Below are 26,035 nucleotides of genomic sequence, written 5' to 3' on the forward strand. Positions count from 1 at the left end.
GGAAGAGGGGATGGTCTGGAAGAAGGGTTGGATGATGAGTAATATTGTTGTTTAAATACTTTGACAATTGCTGGAAATGTCACAGTCAACATTTGAAATCAATGCTATCAACAACTGATAGAAAGATAAGTTCGCCAGATCCTCGCTTGTACAACAGTTCCTTACCAACTTCTGTAGTACGGTGAAGATTTGGGGGAGATGTCTTGAGAAATCATCAGCAAGAATCATGAAACATCAATTCAAAGATAGGCAAGTTCGCTAGATCTTCGCTTGTACAACAGTTCCATTCCAACTTCTGTAGTACGGTGAAGATTTGGGGGAGATGTCTTGAGAAATCATCGAAAATCTAAAATAAATTCAAAGATAGGCAAGTTCGCTAGATCCTCGCTTGTACAACAGTTCCTTTCCAACTTCTGTAGTACGGTGAAGATTTGGGGGAGATGCTTTGAGAAATCATCATGAACTAAAATCAAAGATAGGCAAGTTCGCTAGATCTTCGCTTGTACAACAGTTCCTTTCCAACTTCTGTAGTACGGTGAAGATTTGGGGGAGATGCTTTGAGAAATCATCAGGAACTAAAATCAATTCAAAGATGGGCAAGTTCGCCAGATCCTCGCTTGTACAACAGTTCTATTCCAACTTCTGTAGTACGGTGAAGATTTGGGGGAAATAAAATCGCCAGATCCTCGCTTGTACAACAGTTCCTTTCCAATTTCTGTAGTACGGTGAAGATTTGGGGGAGACATCAATTCAAAGATAGGCAAAGATTTCGCTTGTACAACAGTTCCTTTCCAACTCTGTAGTACGGTGAAGATTTGGGGGAGATGCTTTGAGAAAATCAGAATTAAAATCAATTCAAAGTATCATCAGGAAGTATCAAATCAAAGATAGGCAAGATCGCTTGTACAACAGTTCCTTTCCAACTTCTGTAGTACGGTGAAGATTTGGGGGAGATGTCTTGAGAAATCATCATTAAGCTTCAATTCAAAGATAGGCAAGTTCGCTAGATCCTCGCTTGTACAACAGTTCCTTTCCAACTTCTGTAGTACGGTGAAGATTTAAAGATAGGCAAGTTCGAGAAATCATCGCTTGTACAACAGTTTCTATTCCAACTTCTGTAGTACGGTGAAGATTTGGGGGAGATGCTTTGAGAAATCATCGAACTAAAATCAATTCAAAGATAGGCAAAGATCTTCGCTTGTACTTCTGTAGTACGGTGAAGATTTGGGGGAGATGTCTTGAGAAATCATCAGGAAGTATCATCAATTCAAAGATAGGCAAGTTCGCTAGATCTTCGCTTGTACAACAGTTCCTTTCCAACTTCTGTAGTACGGTGAAGATTTGGGGGAGATGCTTTGATAAATCATCAGCATGTATCATCAAACATCAATTCAAAGATAGGCAAGTTCGCCAGATCCTCGCTTGTACAACAGTTCTATTCCAACTTCTGTAGTACGGTGAAGATTTGGGGGAGATGCTTTGAGAAATCATCAGCAAGTATCATCAATTCAAAGATAGGCAAGTTCGCTAGATCCTCGCTTGTCTTCGCTTGTACAACAGTTTGATTCCAACTTCTGTAGTACGTGAAGATTTGGGGGAACTAAAATCAATTCAAAGATAGGCAAGTTCGCTAGATCCTCGCTTGTACAACAGTTCTATTCCAACTTCTGTAGTACGGTGAAGATTTGGGGGAGATGCTTTGAGAAATCATCAGGAACTAAAATCAATTCAAAGATAGGCAAGTTCGCCAGATCCTCGCTTGTACAACAGTTCTATTCCAACTTCTGTAGTACGGTGAAGATTTGGGGGAGATGTCTTGAGAAATCATCAAAAATCTAACATCAATTCAAAGATGGGCAAGTTCGCCAGATCTTTGCTTGTACAACAGTTCTTTACCAACTTCTGTAGTACGGTGAAGATTTGGGGTAGATGTCTTGAGAAATCATCGAAAAAACGTTCCTTGTAAGAAAAATATTGTGTTCGACAGCTTCATGAAAAAGTTTTCTGAAAATATCAATCAGTGTTGTGCAATGACGATGATGCCAATAGCGAAACGAGCCACGTACTAAAAAAAGAAATAGAAACAAAACCATTGCGATCATTACAGCAACGAAAAAAAAGTAGTTGAAGTACCTGTTAAAATGAAAATATAAATAAAAAGAACAGCAGCAATAAATACATAAACAAACAAACTACGATAGCTACTTCTTTTTTTTCTTTATCAAGATGTACTTGGAATGAATTGCAAAAAAAAAGTTTAATTTGTAGCAATATATCTTAAATAGGTAAATAAAGTTGTAAAACTTTTAATTCGATGGGGGTAGCGATAGAGTTTAGTAAACAGACAAACTATAAGTAGAATTGCAAAGACAATAACAAGTCGTCTCATCGCAATCCCGACGACGACCAAAAAATGTTGCATGTCAATGTCGTTAAATTACAACCCATAAAATATGCTAAGTGCTTACCAATCATATTATGACTCGTCTTTCTCATTCTCCAGCTTTTTTTCCCTCTCTCTTTCACATGGTGTTAATGGCAATGCACTGTGTTTAAACTTTCGACATCGTCGTCGACTCTTATCCGATTTTAAGACTAAAGAAATGCACATTTTACACTTGGCACTAATTTGCATAATTGTCAATTAGAGACAGCATTTGTGTAACATTTAGCTTTGGTCGCATTTTATCAACACTTTTTCGCATATGTGCTTCGTAGTAGGTGCGGAGAGAAACTTTGTTTCGAATTTTCCTGTATGCACAATAGCACGAGAAAGGATAAGCAGCTAAAAACTGTGTGTAACCACACGTTATCCTGCTCCAAATGTGTTTCCTTAAATTAAGTGTTAAAATATCTCTCACATTTAGATTTTATCAAGCACAAAAAATGCCGTATTAGATTAAGTTTTATGGGGCACAAAAACTTTTATTTATCGTAATAAGCTCTCACGCGACATGCCGTCGTTGGTGCAAATTCTCCTCTTAGAGATTCGATCTTCAGAAAATATTTTTTAGGTGCTGCTAGTGATTCCAGGAAAGCTGATAGTTTTGCTTTTACCTGAAAATCAAGTTTTAAAATGTTTTAGTCTGACCTTTTAAATTTTTATATGAAATTTTTCTAAATTTTTATTTTTTATAAAAATAAAAAAAAAATGAATTTAAAAAAAAAATAAAAATTTACAAAAATTTTCTATAAAAATTTGAAGGCTTTTAAAATACTCAATATTGAAAAAATGCAATTTAAGTTTTAACTTACGGAACGATTAATTTCTACAGTATATCCTTTGACATCCGGAAACGGTGGCTCAATATTCACTTCTTTCCCATTTAAATAGAAAATTGCTTCAAAAATTCGATTTTTGCCCGTAATTAAACCAACAAATCCGACAGAATTTCCTTTTCCAACAGGAGTGAGAACTTTTTTCTGATCATCAACAGTCAAGTGGCCCTCTTGAAGTCTTCTCATCTTTAATTATTTTCCATTTAACATTTGTCTTCTTTGGGTTGACATCAATTTTGGACACTATCGCCTTAGATTGATCGGAACAATCCCATCCTACGGCACATGACCAAATATCTGGAGAATTTGTGACGCATTTTGCTGCGCCAGCAACTCCTAGAACGAAAAGTGGTGCAATAAATGTGAGCAATTGTTTCATTTTTCAATCAAACCGATTTTCATGAAGCTCTTTTATTGAAGAAATTTAAGAAAAAATTAAATTTCCATTTGTTTTTCTGTTTATTTAGATTTTTATCAAAAAGTAAACGCCTGGTATTTTTTTAGTGAAGTAACAAAATAACAACATCATTATCACGAAAAGTTCACAGTTAAAACTTCTTAATGACCCTTTTAAAAAAAGTGACAAAATCTAAGTGACACAAAATTTCTTCAAAAATTGTTTCTTTTCTTCGTAAATGAGGTACGAATGAAGAGATATCCAACCATTGATGCTCCCAACTCCCATAATTCAACGTTTACGCTACAATATTTCATCACTAATTCCTCCTTTTTGGCAACGAGGATGCAACGCACAAAAACACAAACAAACAACAACGAACGAACGAACGACACTCTTCGCAAAGTTTATATTTTCCAAAATGATTATAATTGTACAAATTTGCAAACGTATTATTATTTCTGACTTGTCTTTTACTCTCTCTCTCGTCTGATGTACGATACTTTTAATAGTTTTTTGTGTACTTCCTGTGGTAAAGAAAAGCAAGAGTCTCTAATACTTAAAACTTTTATAACAATTAAACATGACGTGTGTAATTCACTGAAAATGATTTGTTACAACAAAAAAAAATGTTATCAGTGCGGAATTTTTCGTGACTATTAAAAAATAATATTTTACACAAATGTTTGTTTGTTCCGACGTAATTTTGTAAATAAAGGTGATATGATAATAATGACCAAGTTTTTCACAGGAAATTTATACAAGAGTTTGTGACAAGTTTTAATTTTGATTCAATTTGAGAGATGTTTCAATGTCACAGATGAGAATGAAGGAAATTCAATAAATTTATATTTTATTTGCTAAAAGTTAATTATTCGATAATTTAATCAATAATTAATGATAATTTTTTAAATCAATATTTTTTTATTTTTGTAGACAATATTTGGAAGTTATATTATTAAAAATTATTAAATATTAATTAAAAATTCATTCTTTAAATTAATAAGTTTGATATTAAATTTGAAGAAAGTGCTTAGTTCTAAGTTAAAATCAATCAATTAATAGAAAAAAAAAATTTAAAAAAATGAACAAAAAAATCACCATTTTACAGGGTTTTCTTTAAATTAATTTAATTAAAAAATTATTAAAAAATAAATAAAGTAATTTAATTTAATTAATTTTTAAATAAGGCCGCTCCAAATTAACTTAATAGTTTTGTCCAAAATTTTTGAAATAAAAATGGGGGCGGGGGCAAAAAAAATAAAAAATTTTGAAATACTTTTTTTCATACAAAATGCCAAATTTTTTGCATTGATATTTGTGTATTAAAAATTGATCCAAAAAAATTTTAATTAAAATTGAAAAAAAAAATGAATATCATAAAAATAACTGTCAAAATTTTTTTTTGATAAAAAAATTCCATAATTTTCTTGAAAATTATTTTTAAAGAAAATTTAATGTCGAAATACGATTTGTTGAAAAATCATAAAACTGATGAAATTTTTAACTTTTTACCGCATTTCGAAGAAAAAATGCGGTATTAAACTCGACTTGTCGTCCGTGTGTGTGTCACCTGTGCCCCAAAATTTTTTTTTGTTTCCAATAGTGCAAAATAGTTCCCATTGGTACTTTTTGAATACAAAAATTATTAAAAATTAAAAAATTTTTTTTTAAAGAAAACGCATAGTTTTATCGAGTTTACAAGATTCCTGCAAATGAAAATACAATAGTTTTTTGAAAATATTCCGATTTTGAATTGGTGCAAAAATTACACCAAAAATCGGTGACAAAATTTTTGATCAAAATTTTTAAATTTTAATTTTTTTAAAATTGATAACTTTTTTTTTATTTTGCCCCATTGGATTTTCGAATTTAAAATGGGGCATCGGACAACACTATTGAGTTTCATTTGGAGCGGCCTAACTAACGGCCTAGCAGAGACATGAACCGGAAGTGCACCGATTTTTTTCCATTTCCGGCACCGATTTTTCCATTTCCGGCACCGATTTTTTCCCATGAGACGAATGCAATTGATAAAGACGCCAGCGCCATCTGTGCTTGAGCCGGAAAACAGTACTCATCTCTGAGACGAATGAAAGTGATAACCCTTAAAGATTCCAGATTTCAGTCCATATCTCTGGAGTTTTCCACATTTTTCGGGAAAACTGCTTCTAAAAATGTTCAAATTGATCACCTCCATCGATATTCCAAGGGTGAAAATTGTTAAAGATAGCGGAAAATTTGTGAAAAACAGATATGAAAAATTCACGTGAGACGAATAACAATGATAAATTTAAGGCGCCGCTTTAAGTGCTAACGGAATTATATTCGGCCGTTAATTATTTATTTTTAGCTAATTTTTTTTTACTTTTTACACTAATTTATTTAATATTTTATTTAATTTAATAATTTTATTTAACAACTTGATTTATTTTCAATATAATTTCATTTTATTTAATTTTTAAACAATTGAAGTAACTGCGGCTAGGTCCTTTTTAAATGTTTCATTGTATTAATTGTATGAGAAAATCCGACAAATAAAAATATGTATGTTTTATTTGTAATAAATTTTATAAAAAAAATTAAGATTATAATAAGAAAATTTTAGAAAAATTAGCTAAAGTTAAAAAAGCTTTTAAATATTTCAATTGTAAAAATTTTGTTGTTCTAAAATTATATTATAAATTTTGGCTGAAAGTCGAGCAAAATTATTTTTTTAATCCAAATTATGGAAACAAAAATAATGTTTATAAATAAAAACCTTTAAAATTTAAATTAATTAAATAATTTTAATCAAAATGGAAGTGATCAGCCTAAAGCTACTACGAATATTTAAATTAAAAAAAATTATAACGTGCATTATGTTAATAATTTCACATCCATCAATATGATAAGAAAAACTTCTTTAATTACGTAAAACCTTTTATCATTGGAATGACTCATAAAAAAACTCCGTCATTTTTCTATCGCGCCTCTTATCATCTTTTTTTTCTCCCAACGTTTTTTTTACGTCTTTCACTCACAACCGATAAACTATAGTCTTTTACCGCACGAGACTTCTGCCATAAGCAAACCAACAAAAAGCAAAACATACCGTTAATATTCCTCACACTTCATTGACTATTTTTCTGCATGTACAGCTGCGGGTCACTCAAACAACATGTTGCTTCTTGCTACGAGAACGTGAACGAGCAATATTCCAAAACTATACACATTCATACGAAAACTAACACGTACAAGAGGCGCCGTTATATAGTAAGTTTTTTTTATTAAATACTATCGTGCAACAGCTGAAGCCTTTCAGTATTGAATGAGTACGCGCGGTGGTCGGACATACAAAAACAAGAGTTAAACTGCTGCTGAAAAATCTTTAATTTTATAAATAAAATATTAAATTTATTATTATTATAACAAACAAATAAAAGCCAGTAAACCATATCAAAATAAACGTACAAAAAAAGATAAAAAATCTTAAACAAGAGTGTGTGTGCAAAAAACTGTCATTACATTTGTTATTTTTTTTTTACAATAAAAATATATTTTTAATAATAATAACTAATTCATTCATTCATATATAAAATATATATGAACAACATACAAAAATAAAATAATAATAATAAAGTACACAGTGAATTGTCATTATTATTATGTTATTAGTGAGTATACTTAAACTATATATTTATAAATATATATAAATAAATACAGTTGAATAAAACATATAAAAAGTATAAAACTAATGACCATAAATAGTATTTAGTAGTAGTGCATACAAATGTTCTTTGGAGTACAGATAAACTTTATTAATATTTTTATTTAAAAGTTGTGTACACAAAATTTGTGCTGTGCAGTGATTGTAATAAACATAATAATTGTTACAAACAACTTTTTTCTGTCTAATTTATCTGTTGGAACAGATTTTAAGTGTGTTGCCTGTCTCATAAACTCGATAAAATATTATTATTTCGGGGGGTGGATTTCAAAATAAAACAAAAAAAATTAATTCTTCGAATCGTGATTGTTCAAAAACTTTCTTTTGAATTTAAAACAATAAATATCACACGGCAAAAAAGCAAAAATTATTATTAACGTCCGAAAATTACCGATATTTGAGCACTTAAAGCTATATTTTTTGTTAATTTATGCACCACACACCGATAAAACAATAAAGTATAAATATCGAGCAAATATTAATAATTATATATTTATTGATTTTTATATTATTTAGCAGCAGCAAAAGCAACAAGTAACTATACCACCATTGGAGCAAAATTAAGCAAAAATTAACAATGAACTGCTTATGACATTTAAAGAAAAAAAATGCAACTGATTGAAATTAAATTGAACAACCAAAGTGCACTTTTATGATAATAATCTTGAAATAACTCAAAGTGTATATTTTGTCGTACATTTGAAAAAAAATTATATATGTTAATTTTTTTTTCATTTTCACATATACAAAAGAGACAAAGAATGAATTGAAACAAGGGCCAGTGTTTAATTAATCTGTTTCGTTCCTGTTTTTATTTTTTGTACTTTACGAGTATAATACACTTGTTAGAAAATAGATTTAAAGGTGTGATACAGTCAGTAGCACAATTTTTCAATTATATGCAAATCAATGTTTAATACTGCTATATAAAGAAGTGAATATATTAATTAAAGTTAAAAGATTTATTTATAAATAATTAAAAGACAGCCGTTATGTCTCTTTAATGCTTTAGAAAAAAAAAAGAATGAAACAAAAGAGAAAAATATAATAAATCAAAATCTACGAGTTCAATACAATTTTATAATACATAATAACTTAATTAGGTTATCGAAGTGCTCAGCATTAGAATATAACGGCAGAAATTTTGTGGTAACGGATTCTTTTTTTATTATTTGTAACATTAAAATATTCATAATAATCATAAAAATATAAGACAAAAACTGTTACAAAAAAAAAATATTAATAAAAATTAATAAATTAAAAAAAAGATGAAACATTAACAAAAAAAAAACATGAAATAACAGTGAAAAAGTGTTCAAGTAACAGCAACGAGTGACCAGTAATTTTGACCAGTATTTAGCTGTAACTTTGATTCTTTGTTGTCATATTATTTGTAATTATCTGTCTACATATTTTGAGTGAGTGGCCCACCGATCATCGAGTTGTTCGTTTGCAATTGAGAGAGGAAGCATATCCATTTATTTACGTGAACGCAAAAAAAAATAAATAAAAATAAAAACAACACAAGGGAAAGGATTACTCTCATAACTGTTTATAAATTTAATGGTTTACATGGTAAGTTTTTTTTTATTTGACTTTTTTGATTAAAATTAAGATGTCTCATATATATATATAATTTTTTTAATAAGATTATTCCCATGCTTTTATTTCATACTTGTTTATTGAGTTGCGAAACTGAAGCCACGAAAAAAAAATTTTTTTTTTTAAAGAACGAAAGTTACAAATAAATAAATAAATAAAATATACTTATATGTTGAAATAATATAATTAGCATAAAGTTAATCAATTAATCGGTCTTAAAATGCAACGCTTTAATTCATATATGCAATTATTTCACTCCTGCTGTGTCCTGTCACAAAAAATCAAGTAGTTGAATATGTGCGCGCGCGAGTAGGCGAAATCTCAATATTTATTCACTTGCTATAATTTTTACACGAGAAAACACCATTTTTGTGCAGTTCTTGTAGTTTTAGCAAGTCAACTTTGAATTCATTTGGAAAGCAAAAAAGTACAAGTACAAGAAAAAAATACAGTTAATATAAACCAAAATGTTATTTTTTTATTACTATTATTATTTTTTATTATTAAACAGTAACATTTTTCGTATATGGTTATAATAATGTGCAAGCATACATAATAAATGTAATACATGTTTTATCTAGCCAATAAATAATAAGTAATTGGCACTATACTATACTATAGAAATACGTTTTAAGGTACAACATGAATATTTTAATTCAATAAATAATTTTTATTATTTTCGTATTAATTCTTTCTTTTAAGTTGTTGATTTTTTTTTTGTACATGTTCACTAATAATATATGGCTAATGTAAGTTTTTACTGGATGTAAAAAACTTTGTAGAAAAACATATGAGCTAATAACACCTGATTTTATCAGATAATCTAACATACGTGAGATTAAGCTTATAATAAATTAATTGTTCCAAATGTAATTAATCGAATTTGAAAAAAAAACTTTTTCTATTGTACAGAGTGTTTTTTAATTTTTTGTCACTATTTTCTTTTTATAAAAATATTTTTTTTTACTTTTTTTACCAACGTTCTTAAATAATTTTTTAAGCAATTTTTCACAATATTGTGACAAAATCTTAAAATAATAAAATTAAAATTGAATTAAAAGTTAGTTGAACGCACTGTCAAAAAATGTTTGATTGTACATTGTTATACGCTTGTTATACAAGAAGGTCATTTTAATTAAACATTTTTTTTTGTTTTAACACAAAAATTAATCAAATGGACCCTTTACTACTGCTACTTAACCTGAAAGGCACCATAAACTTCCTCAATGCCTTTGTTTCATGTGAATTACTTTTTACACGAAATTACATGAACGATCAGATATCTCGATAAAAATTTTAATAAAAATGTAATTTTAATATACTTTTATCTCGCAAATTTTATTAACACAATGCTCAAGCATTTACTTTACCGTAAGCTTATACATTCTGGGGGTGTTCCATGCAAAGTATGCCCAAAAAGATATTTATAGCGTTTTACCTCGTCAATAATAATTTTAATATTACAACAAAAAAAAAAGATCTGAAATCAACCGTATAATATAAAATAAAATGAAAAATTGTAACTTTTAAAAAGTAACACCGGTCGATGCAAAATTTATTTACACATTTTTATGCACATGCAAGTGCTAAATGAATTGACCAGAGTGAGCAGAGAGTGATAGTAAGGTCATTTGCTGTTTCTAGTAAGCTCTGTGTACAATTCTACATTATTACTATTAACATGAATGTGCAATATTGTACATTAAATTTTTTTCTTATAGATTTTTATACGGAAAGTTAAAAAGGCGCCTTCTGTAATTTATTGACGGTTTATTGTAAATATTATGTTATTTTTTATTATAAACCAATAAAATTAAGACCACCACCAAATGAACTTCTTCATGCCTTTTTAGTTGCAAAAAAAAAGTTGTCATCATGAAAAATTAAATAAAAAATCAATAAAAAATATCTTCAGCAATAAATAAATTGAAATTGAGTACTTCCTAGCTCAATCAGTACTTTTATATATTTTTTTTTACTTTTATTAAAGGACACAAGTTTTCTCATATTTTATTATTATTTATATAGTTATGTATACATTAGATGAAAAATACGTTATAATAATTATGAAAACCTGTTCAAGGTAATCTAGGACAACTTGTAAAAGTCTATAAAGTACAATGGCTGATCAAATAGATATGATTTGAATGCACAATTATAATCTATTTATCTCTATGACTGTTTTTTTGCCTCTAATACTCTATATCTTAATGATTATTAGTGTATATATGGTCAGTTTAGTACCAACCACCACAAATAATGTTGAAAATGAGTTAATTAGTTTTGAAATATGGAGTTGTCGTGTATAAATATTATATTATAAAAATTTTCTGATAAATTTATAAATAATTAAGGTCATTTAGAATTTAGAGCAGAATTTATTTATGAAACAAAAAAAAATTCTTAACAACCCTAAAATTTATAATATTGTTTGTTAATTAGTTATCAATTAACAAGTTGTTAGAACGGAAAACCTACATGTTCACACAAAGTGCATATACCGCAGGATAATTTATTGTCGTTTATTGTACGAAATGTGAAAGGAACTTTAATAAAAATATTATGTAGTAATTTATTATATTTATGGAAATTATATTTAACTTTTTACACATTATAATATGCACAATATTTTTCATTATATATATTTTGTGTCCCTTTTATATTTTGCGCGAACAAAAGGCAGAGACAATGATGAAGAGTTTCACACTTTACAAAAAATTTGATTTTTTACCAGTTATATTCAAATATTAATTATGCAAATGCTAGCAATAAGTTTAGGGAAACAATTTTTAATCAATATTGAGTGGACTTAATTTCGTCTTTGTATTTTGCGAATAAACAGACAAAAAATGGATGATGCCGTTGTCAGCTACTTCTATGTCTTAAGCCAAAATTTATTAGAATAGAGAAAATTGACTATAACCAATTACCATTCATTGAAAATACAACAGCACAAAAATTAGACAAAATTCTTGTGGAAAACACGTACTTATATAATTTGATAGTTTTTCTACTACAACACATGTGAATATTGTAAATTTTAATCAAGCAAGTCTCCTTTATAGAATGGATCTACGAAAATACAATGAACTGCACATGAAAAATGTTTTTTTGAGACATAATAATAAAACAGTGCAAACTTATAGAAGATGACAAGCCATACTGGAAAGCAGGAAGGGTCAGAAACATTGCCTTACCTAACCATTCTTTAACGTCTGATAACTAAAATGGAAAGACCTACAGTTAAGAAAAGTGTTAATAGGTACTACCATCCCAGACAAATAACCTGTACCTCACAACATTTTTAATATTAATTTAGTCTTGTATGAAATATTTTTGAAATAAAATATGAAATGAAATTTTAAATGAAAATCAAATAGGCAGGTCTGAACCCCGCTGGAAGGTGCGAGCTTTGTCCGTGGGTCAGAACTCATACACAATAGGATCTTGAGATCCGCGGTGGAGCCATCCATGTCTATCTATCAAAATAGGCAGTTATTGAAATTTGTTTTAACTTAAGATTTTAGAAAACCTCCAAAAAAGTTTCTCATCTAGATTTTTAATACTTTACCTAAACTTTTCTTTTCAAGAACCATAAATATTTATATCACCCAAGAATTCATTAAGTAAAAATACTCTTGGAAAGGTTAGCATTTTCCAATATTGCTCCGGCCTAAATTCGATATGTGACAATTTAAACATAAAAATAGCAGCACTACTTTGCATGTTCATTAAAAATAAATGAATACGTTAAAACTTTCCGATTTGTATCAATTAATACTATTTTATTTTGTCGCTTCAAGATCAAATAATTGATACATGGGCTCTCTCGAAAAACACATTATACGCGACTTATGTATGTTAAAATGATTGAGACACGGATTAAAATGTGATCTGATACATATAAATATGGTCAGACAAAAAGAGGCGACACTTGTAATTAACACTCATTTCCGAGCCGAATCGATCGAAACGAAATGTAACGCGAGATTTTTACATACATTTTTAAGGAGTTATTTATGTATTTTTGATTATGTATTGATTACATCACGCGTTCGATCGTAAATAAACCGTAAGTAAAGTTTGCAACTGTAAAAGGTGTTTATTAGGCGGTTTTTTATTTATTTAAATTTTAATAACAAACATTTATCGTGGGAATATGTCAGAATGTTACAATAGAGGTCGACTGAATCAGCCTGTCAGTCCTTAAATTATTCCTCCAACACGAAATGTGTCTCGTTAAGAACTCTCATTTTCTTCCCATTTCAAAAAGACTAAAATGTGATACAAAGACACACCAATAAAGCGATAACTCACTGATTCCAAGTAAATTAAGTTCAAGTTACTTTTTCGTATAAAATATAATCATAAAATATAGCTTAAGCGAGTTGTTTGCATTAAAAAAGCTGAGCGACCGCGCCCATCAAATCAATTCAAAAGATATATTTATTCACATAACACGTTGTTGTGTCTCTTCTACCATAGTAGTGTGAATGATACGAAAAAAAGACAAAGTAACGTGTTGTTGATATTGTAGAATGAAAAAAAAATAAAAGCAAAACCGTTAACATTTATGGAACGGTTGTGTTCTAATTGTATAATAATTGCAATTGCACGCCGATGGAATATTAAATGCCATGCCATGCCAATGCCGAAACCCAAACAAATACACACAAGCAAAGTCATTACCGAACGACAAACAGCGACTCTGTAACATGTCGGAGTGTCGCGAATAATAATAACATAACATCGATGATTGGATTGGGCTTTTAATAATAATGTTCGACTTTTGAGCATGTTCAACTCGTACGAGTGAAATAAAAAAAGACAATAATTGCCGCAATAAAAAAAATATCATACATTTTCTAATTAAATAGCGGATCTCTTTTATTTTACCTTTTTTTGTGCAACAAACAACGCACAGGATTTTTATTGAAAAAAAAATATAATAATAATAAATTTATTTTATACATTCGATGTGTTTTGTTAGCAAGTACATGACAACATCGATGATGGAAGCAAGAAAAAATAACAATTTATTTATGAGTTGAGGAAAATTTATTATCTTGCCCCTGTTTTAAAGTTTTGTTACAATGTGTAAATTTATACAATACAATAAAGCGTCGATCAAGAGTGAACATTAATTTATGGGAGCAAAAACAAAAGGAGAACGGAAAGACACAATGTAACAGGTATCTTGTATAATGCATTGAATTTATGAGTTCTGATCGATTTCCTTTGTTTTCGGTATCATTTGAAACGAACATTTATACAATTAGAAGAAAAACATAAAATAAAAAGAGAGTTACATTGATCTCTAACATATTTTCACCTTCGTAAAAAAAACTTTTTTTTTTCATGTAATTTTCTGCAAAACAAGTAGTATTTGTTTTTACGATTTCAACACATAAACAACTGTTTTTTTTCCTCTATTTGTTGTTGTTGTTTCACTTATACTGCTGCTGCTGATTTCATTTTATACAAGTTTCCAATCATTTTACCATGTTTAGTTCTAATCTTTTTAAAACCACACCAAATTATAATGAACTCACGCGAGTTTTCTACTTATTTAGCTAACTGTTTATTTATTTTATTTTATTTTATTTGCAATTGCTTGTTTTGTCTTTCGCTTGCATTGCATTCGCGCTACAAAATTCCATTTCTGCGCGATTTTGCGCGCGATGAGACGACGACATCGACAACGAGTTTTGTCTTTTTGTCAAACGTTATTATGAAAATATGAGCAAATTATGGACGTTGCAACGAAATCCATCAGGGGCGACTTTAAAGATTTTTTTTTTTTTTTGCAATTTTGACTTTTTTTTTCTAACAAGTTTTTTCTTATGTAATTGCGAGAAAAATTTAATTTTTATGTTAAAAAAAAATAATTTTTTAATGATGTCCAGCCCCTGACGCGTCACGACAACGCACAGCAGTAGTAAAACAGGGGCGAATATCAATGATCTTTGATGCCATAAAATATTATTATAAATAAAACATAATTGTAGCAAAACAAGTGTAACTGAAGCATTTTTTCTACTGCTAAAAGTGGCAGCCAATTATAAATAAATATTTATGATCGTATAATAAAATTATGGAACAATTAACACATTTATTGATTTCATCGCGTCTTTTAAAAAGGTAGCAGAGAGAAAAAAAAGTTGCTAACTACCAATGATGAAAGATTTTATTACAACATTTTTTGTGTTTTATTTGGAAAGGATCGAAAATTAATAAGATTTTTATATCATATCGGGTAATTATGGTATTTTTCCTTAAAATTTACTCGATTAAAAACATTTATTTTTAATATATTACAAGATAAGACGAACCACTGAAAAATGTCATGTTATACCGCGCTACAAAAAAAAATCGAGATGAGGATAATTTTAATAAATTTTACGAGTTTATGTAAATAATCCGTTATAAATGTGTGCGCGGCTACCTTTTTACATTTACAAATGTCGTATATAAATTGCTCACCTTATTCGTGTCGTTATCAAAATTGAATCATGCAACTGTTTTAACCAACAAAAATAAAAATATTTTAATTTCAAAAATCCCTGAAGTGCAGTGGGTAGTTATGGGTCACTTTCAATAAAATCATAAGATACAAGAATTAATTGATTTATATTTTTATTTCTTTTAATGTATTTTTTTTTTTTTTGCATTTTATAAATATTATGATTTATGCGTGAAACAAGATAAGAAGACACACAACGTTCGAATGATAAAAAAAAAATATTTACACTATTTAAAACATTTATAAAAAAGATTGTATATTTATTGCTCATGCACCAAAAAAAACGAGCAATTTGTTTCGAATTACAAGTAATAAACTCATGGAGGTACATTCAGTAATTTTTTCCTTCTTACAAAACACAAGATTAATTAAAAAACTTAAAGATTTTCATGTTTAACAAAATGATTAAGATTTTTCAATGCACACATATATTTTAATATATATAATTTATTTTTATTAATTTTTCGGCGCACTCTTACAACTTCGTAACTCACTTTTTTTTATCATTTATTAATTTAACGACTATCGTTGTTGTAAACGTTGCGGTTATCTTTATTTATTTATCGAATAACATTTTGTGGTAAGTCTGTAAAAAAAATCATTTTAAATATAATAAAAAATGAAAAAAAACTAGTAAGCGCGTTGCTACCATGCTTTAAGCCTTTTTATAAACATTATCTTAAGATATATGACGCACTCGTAAACTAGACTCGTAGACTTGAAGCAGGTAGACTTGCTTCGAAAAATAAGTTATAGATATAGAAAACCCACTATCTGACCTATAAACATAAATGATTATTATTAAGAGGCTGTTTCAAATTTAAAAATTATTTTATTTTTAGACGTCTGTCGGACCAAAAACAATATTGATTTTGTATCAGCTTAACTTGATTCATATAATTATTATTATTACAACTTTTTTTCGAGATACAAGGTTTATTTGTATCTTTCTCTCGAATATTTTTCAAACCATTCAAAAAATAGTCATAATTAATAATTATAGAATTAATGATATTTTCCTGTCTCTTTCTCTCGTTCGCGTGCACGTCAGTCCTCTCTAAAAAATATCAATTGACGTCAAGTCAATAATAATAATCATTGAACTGGTTCACACTTCTGAATCACTTTTTTTTTGTCGCTATAAAAATTATGGGAGGACAAATATAAAAGTTTTGGCGAACCGCGCCTGATCAATTAATTTATTTATTTTAATATTTCAGACTGTTTTTTTTCGTACATTTTGAAAGTTTGCTAACCAAGCCAGTCATATATCCTTAATTGCTTTGACTTTTATGTGACTTATGAATATGCAAATGATTTTTAAAAATAATATTTTTTGTGGCTTCGAAAAAAAGAGCAAAAATCTGGTTTCGTTTCGATTTCTTCTAAATTTAGAATGTTTCAAGTGAGTTAAGCACGCTGTATATCCATCACGTTTCAGACCTTTAGATCTATCATAACGATTAATGCAATATTTCATTTGTTTCATTTTAGAATGGACTCGGCAATGACCCTCTGTCTGCAAAAGAGGTAAGTTATTTTTCATGTTAAAGCGCAAATTTTAGAATTTTTTGCTTCGAGCACTTTTGTACTGTAAACTCACGTGAAATATGTATATCTGTGTTAATTGTTGCGCGATTCGGCTGTTTAAACACAACAAACTTTAATTATCTGTATTACAAGATCATTAATTCGCAACGACGAGCTGGCTTGACAACGACGATGAAACCACGAGTGTATCACATTTCAAACATACATTTGCTTGTTATGTTTATAAAAAAATCCGTGTATACGAATGGTGCAACATGATAATGATGCATCGCACATAAATTGAATAAAATAAAATAAAAACACTCGGCACAGTGATTGTCTTGCCCACAGGCCATGTAGCACAACAACGAAAAATCTTCAAGCTGTTAAATGAAGATTAAATAATGAACATCTTCTTATTAATGTACTTTCTCATCTGTCATGTTGATAGCGCAGAGTTTTATTGTCGTGGAAAAAGATGCACTTTTCCAACATATTTCATTGTGTACAATAATAATATAATAATAATAGCACTTAGTATGACATTATACACGAAAGAAGAAAGAAAAGTAAGAAAACACTTTATTATTATTTAAAATATTACCATTTTATAGGTCAGTTATTTTACTAGGATGCCGTGGGAAAATAAAATTTTTGTGTCTCGTACAGATGTTTGATGATGTAAATACGAGAAAAAAAAAGTTTATAGATTGAACACAATTTCAAATATTAATAATACGAACAAAAAAAAATTGTCTACGCTCACTTCTCTTCTCTCGTGTGTATTTATATTGAATTCGTGTAGTTATTGTGCAAAAAAAGTTATAACAATAATTGTACAAGTTTACGAGAATGCAATGATTTTGTAGGTAAAATATACTTTGTAGGGTGGACCATTATTTTTGTTCAAATTTAATGATATTTACTTTCATTAAACTGACAGTGTGAATATTAGCACTGGGAATTCTTGGAAGAATTTAATGTATGCATTTGATGACATTAGTAAGAACATCAAAAGCATTCTATTATTATGAAAATCAAGTTTAGAATTATGTTTGAAACCAAAAAGATAAAAAATAAATTTAAGTTTCCTAGTTCGTGGTTTTATTGAGACTGACAAAAGATCATATGTGCATTGTTTATATACTAGAAACTACTGCACTAGTGTGCGTGAACTAAGGAACATTAACATTGATGGGAAAGAAAAAGCCCTTGCAATGAGTTCTGATCGGAATGAAAACTAAGCGCGTATTGCAAGGGCGTAAAAACAAAACCCACATCTTTTCAATTAAATAAATACAAAAGGGTTTTATCTAAATTATTTTCCAAAAAGTTGAAACTCTGTAAATTTTTATAAAAGGTTTGAGAAATTCTGGAACTTGTGTTTGTTTATCAGTTTGCTATCTTGCCTTTCATATTATAACTACATATATTTAGCACTGCAAAATAATCTGATCGATCGTTTGGTTCAGTGCTCCACAAAGAAAAGTTGGATTATCAGTTTTGCCCCATTTGTGCATTAGAAAATTGCAAAAATGACACAGATTTAGTCAAAAGCACATGGAAGATTTTCTATGAGATCCTTTTGTTGATACACAATCTTATCATTTCCATATTCGATGTGTCGAGTGCTTTTTTAAACAATTTTGTGTATCATCTTATCCTTTTTGTTTTTGTCAACTTTTGGTAATTCGAGTAATTTTTGTTCTGTTATTGTTATTCAAATCAGTAGATCTTTCATTAAAATTTGTCAGATTTGTCAATAAATTCACTTTCCTCTTCCAATGTTTTAAATGTATTTTCGAAATTGTAACATGATATAATTTCTTTGTGCTTCTCTAGAAATTCTAACAACTTCTTTGCTCGGACTTTGGAACAAATTTTTGATACCTAAATAATTTTTTTCAATAATAATAAAAAAAAATATTTATGTGAATCAAATGAATTTTGTACTTACATGAAAAAATGGTCATCCTATTTTCATATACAAAAGCCACGTTCTTTAAGCTACGATTTGTTTCACGAAATAGTTTTATATTAATTTTATTTGAGGGTTAAACCACGATTTCATGTACTTACTTGATCTACGGCGCATTGATACAGCAATGAATGAACGTTTAACTAAACAACAACGAAAAAAAAATAGAATTGTATCACAATTTTACTTTCCCTCAGCAAGCTTTACGTTTAATTTAAAATAATAATAATAATATATATAATACAAAATAAAAACAACGAACATGAAATGAATGCACTTTTTATAGGCGTGCCAAATACATTTTCCATGCAACAACCCAATTTACCGCTATGTGTGCGAGTAAAGGTTCTTGGCTCTCTCACGCATTTCTGGCATTTATTTCGAAAATTTTAGCGCGTCTTTTCCTGAATATTTTTTTTAAACACACAAAAATAGTGTGGTATATTAATAATATTAATGATGTTACTTTTTTATTCGTTTTGTTCAATAATTTTGTCATGATGTAACATTTCGTGGTGTTGTTAATCATTTATTTATGTGTTTCTGCGGCTCTTCCCATAAGTTACGAATTTCGTGCGTTTTTGACGCGTTACACCCAAGTCCGATTCTCATGAACCGCCACCTAAACCTATTTATAATATTAACATCTATTAAATGCATGTCAATCTTCTGTGTAACAATAACAAACATGGGCGTTGTTCAGTTGATGACGACTCGACTCGTTGTTGTTATTATTATTATTAGCACATCACTGATGTTTCAATTCTCGAACATTTTTATAATTGTCTCTCAAATTTGAAAAAAAAAACTAAAAAAAAGAAGATAAAAAATTCAAAAGTTTTATTGCTCTTCACACAGACTTTTTATTAGGATGGGCAACGATCGATGGGTTGGTATGCTGTGGACTTTTTGAAATCGAGCTTTTTCACAAAAAAAAAATGTTTGTCTTTATATTCAAAACAAAACAAAATATATATCATCATTATTATTGACGAAATGTTGGGTGTTGTTGTGTCGTGTTATTGTTATTTATTTATTGTTATTATTATAACACGCGGAGAGGAAACGCCTCGATGTTCATCGGAGTTTTAATCTAATATAAAATAATTGAGTGTATGGCACACATTTTTTCTTTTATTTTTTTCCTTCGATGCTCACACATGCTTGACAGTCTAATAAGCAGTAATAACAAGGTAGCTTTCTACTGCGTGTAACATATCATTATTTGAGGCTCTTCAATGCATGACAACAATTAAAAATATCACAGTAAATTCACCGTTCGTTCATTGACACATTTTCCACTCAAAAAAGGTGACGCAAAGTGCAAGATAATGTCATTATTATGCGCGCGCGAATTCAAGTTTGACCTAGGAATCGACTTAACATTTTTTCAAAGTTCAGGTAGAAATTAGACCAGAAACAACTTTGATCGAACAAAAAAAAAGTGTCAGAAGGACAGTAACGGCGACACTTACCTGTATATTAAAAAAAGTATATGTTTATTGAAAGACCTTTAAAAAAAATTTATAAACATGACTTTTCGTTGTAAATAATGACAACATGCAAATTACACGTGTAGGTAAAATTTAAAATCATATTTTTTGATCAGCATATAATTTTGTGTGTTTAATTCTTCTTGTGTAACTGGCTGACATGACGACGCTTACTGGATAAAAACCAGATGTAAAAGCTGTCATGAAATGAAAAAACTTAACAGTATTTTATTTTTTTGATTCTTGTACATTTTTAATTTTAATACATTTTTTAACAATAATTTTTTTAAATTTGAAAAAATAGAATTTTAAATAAATTTATTTAATACATTTTTCAACCAATATTAAATAAAATAAATTAAAATTTTAAAATATTTTTTTTTAACTTAAAATAAATAAATAAAAATTTTAAAAAAAAATATTTTAAGTATTTATTAATCAAAAAATAATTAATAGCTGAATAAAATTTTATTTAAACAATTAAAAATTAAATTAAATTATTAAAATATTAATTTTTCATAAATTAATATTTTTCTTCAAAAATATCTCAATTATTATTACTGACAGACAAAATGCCAATCAAAAAACTTTTTTTAACTGCATTTAAAAAAAAAAGCAAACTGGCGCATGTGTAACCTAGTAACATTTTGTGCCTCTTAAATTCCCTTGGTGCGATTTTTTTCGTAAAATAATAATATAATAATTGTATAAAAAATATTGAATATTGTTCTCTTTATTTTTTCCTTGGATGCCTTGCATGGGTATCTCTCAGACAGATTTAAGTATTATTTGTACAAAATTCAAAAAATAAAGGTATATTCACTTTTTGCACAATAAAATTATAATAAAATTACAGTCGTCATTCATTTCTCTTATCTCCATCATCAGACTTTGCGCGCAATATTCATGTACATATTTGTCTTTTTCCACTCTGAACGAGTGAATGAAAGAGATGATTTGAATACGATGACGCGACGCGACGTTGCTTGCTCATATTTAGTTGAGGTAGGCAAACAACTTGAATGTACTCATACATTTATTATTATTATTATTTATCATTGTTTGATGGATGGATGGAATGAAATGAAATGAATGAAAAATTCAATCTTGATTGAATAAAAAAAAATAAATAAAATAAATGCACCGTTTTGATTCTTTTGAAGTCAAGTATAAATGTTCGTACAAGTATTGTGATAATAATAATGAAAAATATTACAATTATTTCCATTATAATATTAAAAATAGTAGGTACTAAAGTACAAATGGAATGTAACTAAAAATTTTGTATTTTATTGAATTATTATGTAATTTTTCTCTCTCATTTCATTTGTAAGAAGTGTCCAAACAAGGAAAAATCATGTTTAACATCTAATTTCAATCGCAAATCTGGACAGGTTGTTGCATTTTTCTTGCTGTGTCATTGGAAATACATGAACACGCAGTCATAGATGCGATCATTTTTGAAGTGATCTATTGAGTAATAATCAACGCGCTGCTGAAATTATTGAAAAATTTGGTGTGAAAATGAACTTTTTTAACACTTTTTAATTTTTTAATTGAAAATTTAGGCCGCTCCAAATGAAAATCTATTTTCATACAAAATGACAAAAAATAAATAAAGTGTTAAATATGTTTTATTTATTTTTTTTAGTTATCTTTTTTGAGATTTGCTAGAATAGATTTTAGAATGTTACATATTAAAAATTAAAGAAAAAAATTCATTAACGTTTTCAATTTTGTGTAAACTTCATAGAAGCTTCGAGAATAGTTTTATTTAAATCATCATCATCATCCCCTGATCGAGTAATTTAAATGTTAGTTTTCATTGAATAGTTGAGAAGTTTAATAAACGAAAATCTCAATCTTAAAAAATCTTAATCTACATTTAAATAATTAAAATAACTAATTAATTAATTTTTAATTCAAAATATAATTTTAAAAATAAAATTTAAATAAATTAATATTTTTTATTCGATTATCGATTTCAATTAAAAATTCAATTATATTAGTTTATTTTTAATAATTTTTATACAAAATATTAAAATAAATATAAAACTTTCTAAATAAATATTTCTTTATGCAAATTCTCTTAAACAATAACAAAAACAAACCCGAAAAAAAACGAGACATTTAAATTTTTTTTCATTATAAATTTCATAACCTTGAATTTCACATTATTTAATGCAATTTTGACACCTTTCAGTACCTATATACTCCATATTTCATTATTACACCCATTGTTATATGAATAGTCTGTCGGATCTGATATAATTTTTTATATTTCTGTCTTTTAACAATCATATTATAACAATACATTTTTTTTTGCTCACGTACAAATCGAGAGTTAAGTTGTTTAACAAAAATTATTTATTAATATTTATACGTTATTTAATACAGAACAATGTCAGATACATGGACCTGATGACGTGTCTTTAAGGAACTTTTCAGCAAAAATTTTATTGGATCGACATGAATTTCCGTCTTGTTTGATCTTAACTCTGGTTTCGATCGAAATGGATAATTGATACTTTACAATAGAATTCAATTAAAAGTTTTATGATGTTTGAAAACCGCGTGAATGACTCTATCCGATTCGTTATAAAGTTTCAACAATAAACGTCTCGTCGAGCTTTTGTTCATTCCATTTAACGATCTTCGTCAATAAAATATTTCAATAATGAAAAAAAAAGTTGGTAGCTGATTATTTGTCGGTAACTTTTTTTTTCGCTGTAACTCTCTTGAACATCAATACTGCGCCTCGGGCGAAAATATTTTAAAGGTGCCAATGTTTGATTTGATTGTAATTGTAAATAAGACGTCAAGCCTCTTTTTCTCATTTGTTACAAATTGTTCGAAAATTAGCTCAAGCATTCTCAATAACGAACAACGAGAAGAAAAAAAACTTTTGTTGGTCGAATTATAATTAAATTATAAGCATAGCGGGACACGCTACCGGCTTTAATGATAATTATTATGATTTTATATATCGGAACAAATAAAATTATTGTTTTAGATCAATATTTGCTTTAATGCATGTGGCAAAGTTTAAGTTGAAAGCCAAAAACTCGCAAGTTAATTACCGTACAACTGCTATTATTTATGCTTCACGCACCAAAATCTTAAGAGGTGGCTTATTATTAATTATATATTTTGTTAGTAACAAAAAAAAACTTGTACAATTTTGTTAGTTTTGGACAAATTATTATTATTATTTTTTATGGGAGTTTGCGGAACTTTACCGATTTTGATTGACAATTCATTTGTACAAGGTAATAACAACGTATAAATTTGTTGAAAATCATGTCAGTTCCGGATTATTTTATTAAGACAACTCAAATCAAGATGACCTTAGAACATTTTTTTTTGTTTTTTTTTTCGGAGCTAAAAAATCGTATATGTTTACATAAATCACTTTCAAACCTTTCTAAAAAAATCAATCATCTAGCGGCCCATCTCTAATTTTTTATTCAATCAATCAAAAAAGTTTTGCCTGTAATTATTTCAACACAATCGATCAAAATCATCTTTAACCAAATAAATAAGCATACGTCAACTCCTTTCACGTGCACACTTTACAATTTCGTAACTCATAATTATTATCATAGCAAAACGTCAGAAAACGATGCAGGTGCTCTCCACAAAATTATAAGAGGTTTTTTTTGTTGTCGAAGTATGCGTAAAAAAATAATAATAAAAAGAGAAGGTACGCGATGCTAATTATCATGTAAGAAATGCTAAAAATTACTAAAAACAACAAAAATATTTACAATCATGTTAGACACGAATCCGTCGAAATCATGAAAATGATTAATTATGTCTAACCGTTTTGCATGTTTTTTCGTTGTGAATGTAAGCGAACAAGAAGATTGTCACTGACCTACCAACATTCGAAAATTACTTAGTTATTATTATGATTATTATTGAGATATTTTATACAAATTTGGGACACGACAATATTTTGGAACAAGGGTAGGTCATGAAATGCCCGAATGAGTTGATATTTTTAATAATTAAGTGGATGAGGCAACGAAAATCAAATACAAAACTCTTCTCAGAAAATTCTAAAATATTCGTAAATTTTGTTTTTTAGTTTAGTTTTTGAGAGTTGTGCTTTTGACAAATAAAAATTCTAAATTCTTTGACAAATATTGTAAGAGAAATACAGAGGGTTTTAGGCTCAATTTTAATTAAATACAAGAAATATGTTCTGGTTTCTTAAAGCATTTCAACTGAAACAACAATATTGATTTGAGGTTGAACTTCTTACATATTAACACTGAAAAACGTAAAAATGCAGCCAATTTACTTCAAAAACATGCAAGAGATGAAAATACTGATATATTAAACCCAAGAGCCGAATGTGAGTTCAGATAGTAAAATACAGAACCATTTGTGCTGTCATCTACAACCTGAATAAAGAAAATGAAGCAAGAGATTCTATTTTGGCTACAAAATCTGGTGCTTCTTAGCCTTCGGTGCCCAAAAGAATACCGCCCTTTAATATGACGTTTAGAAATACAGTCCAAAGTCCGATGAACTTATCGATGATGTTTAACAATATCAAGCATGCAAAAAATAAAATTCATTTGAGGCAAGAAGTATCCGTCTGCTTGAAGCATGGACAATCGCTTTAGAATTCAATTTACGACGGTCCATCTGAAGTTAAGGAGAGGAGCACAATCACATTCAAATTACCCATGAATGAAAATGATGTCATCGATCGGGTTTTACCTACCTATGAATGGTCCGAAGATCTCACCGTACATTAGAATCTAAGGGAAAGAGGAATAATGAGTAGGACCATCTATTAACCAACTGCGTAAATCTCATGGCATAAAGATTTTGAAAAAATCTATTTTTTATTTTTTTAATTAAAAGTAAATCACGGCTTAAAATTTGGTTTTGATTTTTTGCTCCATTTTCTCCTGAAATTTCGAACTAAATATTTGAGAACTCTACGAAGTGACCTACCCCTGAAAAACATTTATTGACAAATTTTTCTTTCTTTTTTCCCATTCCAGGCAGAGGGGCCGCCAGTTCAAATTGAGCCTGTTGACTTAAGTTTAAAATCCAGTAGTTTACGTTCCTCTCGAAGTAAGTATCATCATTTATTACCTTTCACATCTTTTTATTCAATTTAAAATAAGTTCGTCGCGGAAACTCGCTTATGAAATTTAAATAATAATAATATAAATTATAATAATTGTATGACTGCCCGTATTTATTGTTGTAACACTCGAAAAACAAACATTCATGTAGCACTTGAATCATCGTCATCAAAATAATAATAATCGTCATGAAATACAAAAAAAAAATATAAAGAAACATAATTTTCAGATCGTGTATTCATTATTATTATTTTAATTCGTTCGCGCACTTCAAAAATGAGTTCAAGATTCGTTTTCTGTTGTTGTTCATAAAAAGCGAAAGGATTTTTTTCGTGGAGTCTCAGTTGAAGTTATTTTTACATCATCATCATACTTATTTGTTTTGCATTAATTTCTGTGTGTTTCTGGAAAAAGGC

General features: G+C 28.5%; 1 protein-coding gene across 1 annotated transcript in view; it reads left to right on the forward strand.

Annotated features, from left to right (window-relative positions):
* The first annotated feature begins 8,880 nt into the window (after positions 1-8,880).
* The window catches only part of LOC134837417 (Krueppel-like factor 6), a 28,352-nt gene continuing 11,197 nt past the window's right edge, over positions 8,881-26,035 (forward strand). Inside the window, exons 1-3 of the mRNA XM_063852792.1 lie at positions 8,881-8,960; positions 17,005-17,040; positions 25,533-25,605. Coding sequence (XP_063708862.1) covers positions 8,949-8,960; positions 17,005-17,040; positions 25,533-25,605 — 121 coding nt within the window. The 5' untranslated portion in view covers positions 8,881-8,948. The remainder of the gene's footprint in view (positions 8,961-17,004; positions 17,041-25,532; positions 25,606-26,035) is intronic.

This window comes from Culicoides brevitarsis, chromosome 1 (genome assembly GCF_036172545.1).
Source record: "Culicoides brevitarsis isolate CSIRO-B50_1 chromosome 1, AGI_CSIRO_Cbre_v1, whole genome shotgun sequence".
Lineage (NCBI taxonomy): Eukaryota > Metazoa > Arthropoda > Insecta > Diptera > Ceratopogonidae > Culicoides > Culicoides brevitarsis.